The 5,792-nt window shown below is 38.4% G+C and overlaps 1 protein-coding gene across 3 annotated transcripts in view; it reads left to right on the top strand.

The window, feature by feature from the left end:
• The window catches only part of Itgb3bp (integrin subunit beta 3 binding protein), a 58,081-nt gene that overhangs the window by 36,307 nt on the left and 15,982 nt on the right, over positions 1–5,792 (top strand). For all 3 annotated transcript variants that reach the window (XR_002377713.2, XM_029476090.1, XM_021159715.2), the window contains exon 5: positions 1,010–1,088. Coding sequence is in view for 2 of the 3 variants with exons in the window: in XM_029476090.1 (XP_029331950.1) it covers positions 1,010–1,088 (79 nt within the window). In the remaining variant the exon portion in view is untranslated. The remainder of the gene's footprint in view (positions 1–1,009; positions 1,089–5,792) is intronic.

The following is a 5,792-nucleotide window of genomic DNA, read 5'->3' as shown; positions in this document are numbered from 1 at the left end:
AAAGCCTGCACTTAAATTTAACTATTATTTTCATTTTAATGCAGCTACTAGAGAATGTGTGTGAGTTACATTTCTGTTATACTTTGTTGATATGTATTATTAGAGAGTGAGGAAATTTCAAATTATAAAATAACCTGAAACAGTTGCAACAATGAAGAAATGATTAAATCATCTTTGGCTTGTTTATTTGATACTATATCATTCAGCGCTTAAAATTACACATTTAGGAAGTTAAACAGCTGCAGTGGTCCATGCCCAGGATTCCAGCACTCTAGAAGTAGAGGCAAGAGAATTGCTCCATATGTGATGCCAGCCTGATCTACAAAACCATTTCCAAGCCAACCAAAGTTATATTTTGGAACCCTTTCTCAAAACCAAGAACTCTCCTCTTCTCAAAAAAGCTTGTTACGTTAAGAAAGCCTGGTTTAAATCAGTGGCTCTCAGCTTCAGTGCTGGGATCCTTTCATACAGCTCCTCGTGCTGCGGTGACCCCCATAGAGTTATTTTCATCCTTACACTATAGGCATAATTTTACTGCTGTTATGAATTGTAATATAAATATCTAAGGAGTTGTAACCCACATATTGAGAACCACAGATTTATACTTACAAAAAAAATAAAATAAAGTTTAAAATTAAGAGACTGCTTTTTATTTTCTTCACACTAAACTATGCAAGCCATTATATTTAAGTGTCCCAGTCCAAGACCATGGTAAGTGAGCTTTGGAGTATGAACTCAAGAAGGCATGTATGGAGAGGAAAAGATGTCTAGCTCACTCCTAGGTGGGAATGGAAGGCAGGGAGAGCAGAGTCTTTGGAGGATGGTTGATAACGTGCATTGTGTCTATCGAGGAATGGCAAAATGACAGGGGCACTTTCATACACGGCCACTTTAACATGGAAAGAGAGGGCTAGGGAACCAAATCTGTCTTGTGGACTAGAGTGTCCAGCTCTGTGACCTGAGACACTCACATGCTTATTCTTGGTAATAATATGTTTTTCATTCCTAGATTCATGGTGTTGCTATCTAAAATTGAGATATCATCAGAGAAAACCATGGAGATACTGAAAAATCTAAGTAGTATACAGGTTTGCACTTTTTCTTACATATAATTTTCTTACCTACACTATCTGTTTTGGAAAAGGGAAAAAAGAGTCCTGTATTTAAGAATTCACTGCAGTCAAGGGTTTGCAGGGTATATATTTAACTTATTTCTCACAGGAAGCTCCTTAGTTGTAATATGTAATGATTACCTGTAATATTTTAGTTTTAGTTGACTTTTCACATTTAAAAGTAATTTTGTAGATTATGAGATTAGGTTAGAGTTTTTTGTTTGTTTTTTTTTTTTTGTTTGTTTTTTTTATCTGCTGTTGTTTGCTGAGGTCATTCTTTCAGAACATTTTTTTCCTTTTCTTTTATTGGATATTTTCTTTACATTTCAAAGGTTATACCTTTCCAGGTCTCCCCTCTGGAAAACCCTATCCCATCCTTTCTCCCCTTGCCTCTTAGAGGGTACTCCCCCACCCACCACCCGCTCCCCCATTGCAACCCTTGCATTCCCCTACACTGGGGCATCAAACACCCTCAGGCCCAAGGGCTGCTCCTCCCACTAATGTCCAACAAGTCCACATAATACGGCTGGAGTCATGGGTCCCTTCATGTGTACTCTTTGGTTGATGGTCCAGTCCCCAGGAGCTCCAGGGGATCTGGCCGGTTGACATTGTTGCTACCTGCCATGGGCCTGCAAACCTCCTCAGCTCCTTCAGTCCCTTCTCCAACTCCTCCATCAGGGACCCCACGCTCAGTCCAATGGTTGGCTGTTAGCATCCGCCTCTGTCTTTGTCAGGCTCTAGCAGAGGCTCTCAGGAGACAGCCATATCAGGCTCCTATCAGCAAGCACTTCCTGGCATCCACAATAGCATCAGGGTTTGGTGACTGTATATGGGATGGATCCCCAGGTGGGGCAGACTCTGGATGGCCTTTCCTTCAGTCTCTGCTCCACACTTGGTCTCATATTTCCTCCTGTGAGTATTTTGTTCCCCCTTCTAAGAAGTACTGAAGCATCCACACTTTGGTCTTCCTTCTTGAACTTCATATGGTCTGTGAATTGTATCTTGGGTATCCCAAACTTTTAGGCTAATATCCACTTATGAGTGAGTACATACTGTGTGTGTTCTTTTGTGACTGAGTTATCTCACTCAGGATAGTTTCAAGTTCCATCCATTTGCCTGTGAATTTCATTGTTTTTTAAAGCTGAGTAGTATTCCATTGTGTAAATGTACCACATTTCCTATATCCATTCCTCTGTTGAGGGACATCTGAGTTGTTTCCAGTTTCTGGCTATTATAAATAAGGCTGCTATGAACATAGTGGAGCATGTGTCCTTATTACATGATGGAGCATCTTCAGGCTATATGCCCAGGAGTGGTATAAGCTGGGTCCTCAGGTAGTATTATGTCCAATTTTCTGGGGAATCACCAGACTGATTTCCAGAGTGGTTGTACCAGCTTACAATCCCACCAGCAATGGAGGAGTATTCCTCTTTCTCCACATCATTGCCAGCATATGCTGTCACCTGAGTTTTTGATCTTAGCCATTCTGACTAGTATGCGGTGGAATCTCAGGGTCATTTTGATTTACATTTCCCTGATGACCAAGGATGTTGAACATTTCTTTAGGTGTTTCTCAGCCATCCAAGTTTCCTCAGTCGAGAATTCTCTGTTTAGCTCTTTTCCCCATTTTTTAAATAGGGTTATTTGGTTCTCTGGAGTCTAACTTCTTGAGTTCTTTATATATATTGGATATTAGCCCTCTATTGAATTTAGGATTGGTAAAGATATTTTCCCAATCTGTTGGTTGCCGTTTTGTCCTATTGACCATGTGATTTGCCTTATAGAAGCTTTGCAATTTTATGAGGTCCCATTTGTCTATTGTTAGTCTTACAGCATAAGGCATTGGTGTTCTGTTCTGGAACTTTTCTCCTATGCCCATGTGTTCCAGACTTCCCCATTCTCTCTTCTATTAGATTCAGTGTATCTAGTTTTATGTGGAGGTCCTTGATCCACTTGGACTTGAGCTTTGTACAGGGAGGTAAGAATGGATCAATTTACATTCTTCTACATGTTGACCGCTAGTTGAATCAGCACCATTTGTTGAAAATGCTGTCTTTTTTCCCACTGGATGGTTTTAGTTCCTTTGTCAAAGATAAAGTGACCATAGGTGTGTGGGTTCATTTTGGGGTCTTCAAATCTGTTCCATTGATCTACCTACCTGTCATTGTACCAATACCATGCAGTTTTTATCACTATTGCTCTGTACTACAACTTGAGGTCAGGGTTGGTGATTCTCCCAGAAGTTCTTTTATTATTGAGGATAGTTTTCACTATCCTGGAATTTTTGTTATTCCAAATGAATTTGAGAATTGCTCTTTCTAACTCTATGAAGAATTGAGTTGGAATTTTGATGGGGATTGCATGAATCTGTAGATTGCTTTCAGCAAGAAAGCCATTTTTACTATATTAATCCTGTCAATCCATGAGCATGGGAGATCTTTCCATCTTCTGAGATCTTCTATAATTTCTTTCTTCAGAGACTTGAAGTTCTTGTCATACATATCTTTCACTTGTTTGTTTAGAGTCACACCAAGATATTTTATATTGTTTGTGACTATTGTGAAGAGTGTCGTTTCCCTAATTTCTTTCTCAGCCTGTTTATGAGTATAGGAAGGCTATAGTTGTTTGAGTTAATTTTATATCCAGCCACTTTGCTGGTTAGTCTGGCTAAGGGTTTATCTATCTTGTTGATTTCCTCAAAGAACCAGCTCCAGGTTTTGTGGATGCTTTGAATAGTTCCTTTTCTTTCGACTTGGTTGATTTCAGCCCTGGGTTTGATTATTCCCTGCCGCTTTCTCAGGTGTATTTGCTTCTTTTGTTCTAGAGCTTTCAGGTGTCCTGTGAAGCTGCTAGTGTATGCTCTCTCTAGTTTCTTTTTGGAGGCACTAAGATCTATGAGTTTTCCTCTTAGCACTGCTTTCATTGTATCCCATAAGTTTTGTTATGTTGTACCTTCATTTTCATTTTATTCTAAAAAGTCTTTAATTTCTTTCTTTATTTCTTCCTTGACCAAGTTATCATTGTTCAGCTTCCATGTGTATGTAGGCTTTCTGTTGTTTTTGTTGGTATTTAGGACCAACCTTAGTCCTTGGTGATCTGATAGGGTGCATGGGATCATTTCAATCTTCTTGTATCTGTTGAGGCCTATTTTGTGACTGATTATATTTTCAGTTTTGGATAAGGTACCATGAGGTGCTGAGAAGAAAATATATTCTTTTGTTTTAGGACGAAATGTTCTATAGATATCTGTTAAATCCATTTGGTCCATAACTTCTGTTTGTTTCACTATGTTTATTTGTGTTTCCATGATCTGTCCATGCTGAGAGTGGGGTGTTGAAGTCTCCCACTATTGTTGTGTGAGGTGCAATGTGTGCTTTGAGCTTTAGCAAAGTTTCTTTAATGAATGTGGATGCCCTTGCATTTGGAGCATAGTTATTGTGAATTGAGAATTTTTCTTGGTAGATTTTTCCTTTGATGAGTATGAAGTGTCCTTCCTTATCCTTTTTGATAACTTTTGGTTGAAAGTCAATTTTATTCGATATTAGAATAGCTACTTCAGCTTGTTTCTTGGGACCATTCGCTTGGAAAATTGTTTTCCAGCCCTTTACTCTGAGGTAGTGTCTGTCTTTGACACTGAGGTGTGTTACCTGTATGCAGCAAAATTTTGGGTCCTATTTATTTATTCAGTCTGTTAGTCTATGTCTTTTTATTGGAGAATTGAGTCCATTGATGTTAAGAGATTAAAGAATAGTGATTGTTGCTTCCTGTTTATTTTTTTTTAATGTTTGTGTCACTATCTTCTTTCGGGTTTGTTGAAAGAAGATTAATTTCTTGCTTTTTCTAGGGTGTAGTGTTCCTCCTTGTTTTGTTGTTTTCTATCTATTATCCTTTGTAGAACTGGATTTGTAGAAAGATATTGTACATATTTGCTTTTGTCATGGAATGTCTTGGTTTCTCCCTCTATAGTAATTGAGAGTTTGGCTGGCGAGAGTAGCCTGGGCTGGCATTTGTGTTCTCTTAGGGTCTGTATGACATCTGCCCAGGATCTTCTAGCTTTCATAGTCTCTGGTGAGAAATCTGGTATAATTCTGATAGGTCTGCCTTGAAATATTACTTGACATTTTCCCCTTACTGCTTTTAATAATCTTTCTTTGTTTTGTGCATTTGGTGTTTTGACTATTATGTGATGGGAGGAATTACTTTTCTAGTCCAGTCTATTTGGAGTTCTGTAGCCTTCTCGTATGTTTATGGGCATCTCTTTCTTTAGGTTAGGGAAATTTTCTTCTATAATTTTGTTGAAGATATTTACTGGCCCTTTAAGTTGGAAATCTTCACTCTCTTCACACCTATTATCCTTCGGTTTGGTCTTCCCATTGTGTCCTGGATTTCCTGGATGTTTGGGGTTAGGAGCTTTATGCATTTAGCATTTTCTTTGACTGTTGTGTCAGTATTTTCTATGGTATCTTCTGCACCTGAGATTCTCTCTTCTATCTCTTATATTCTGTTGGTGAGGCTTGCATCTATGACTCCTAATCTCTTTCCTAGGTTTTCTATCTCCAGGGTTGTCTCCCTTTTTGATTTCTTTATTGTTTCTATTTCCATTTTTAGATCCTGGATGGTTTTGTTCAATTCCTTCACCTGTTTGGTTGTCTTTTTCTTGTAATTCTTTTTTTTTTTTTT

This window comes from Mus caroli, chromosome 4, assembly GCF_900094665.2.
Source record: "Mus caroli chromosome 4, CAROLI_EIJ_v1.1, whole genome shotgun sequence".
In the NCBI taxonomy this organism is placed as follows: domain Eukaryota; kingdom Metazoa; phylum Chordata; class Mammalia; order Rodentia; family Muridae; genus Mus; species Mus caroli.
Note: the sequence above shows the minus strand (reverse complement) of the source record. Positions and strands in the feature narration are given on the sequence as shown.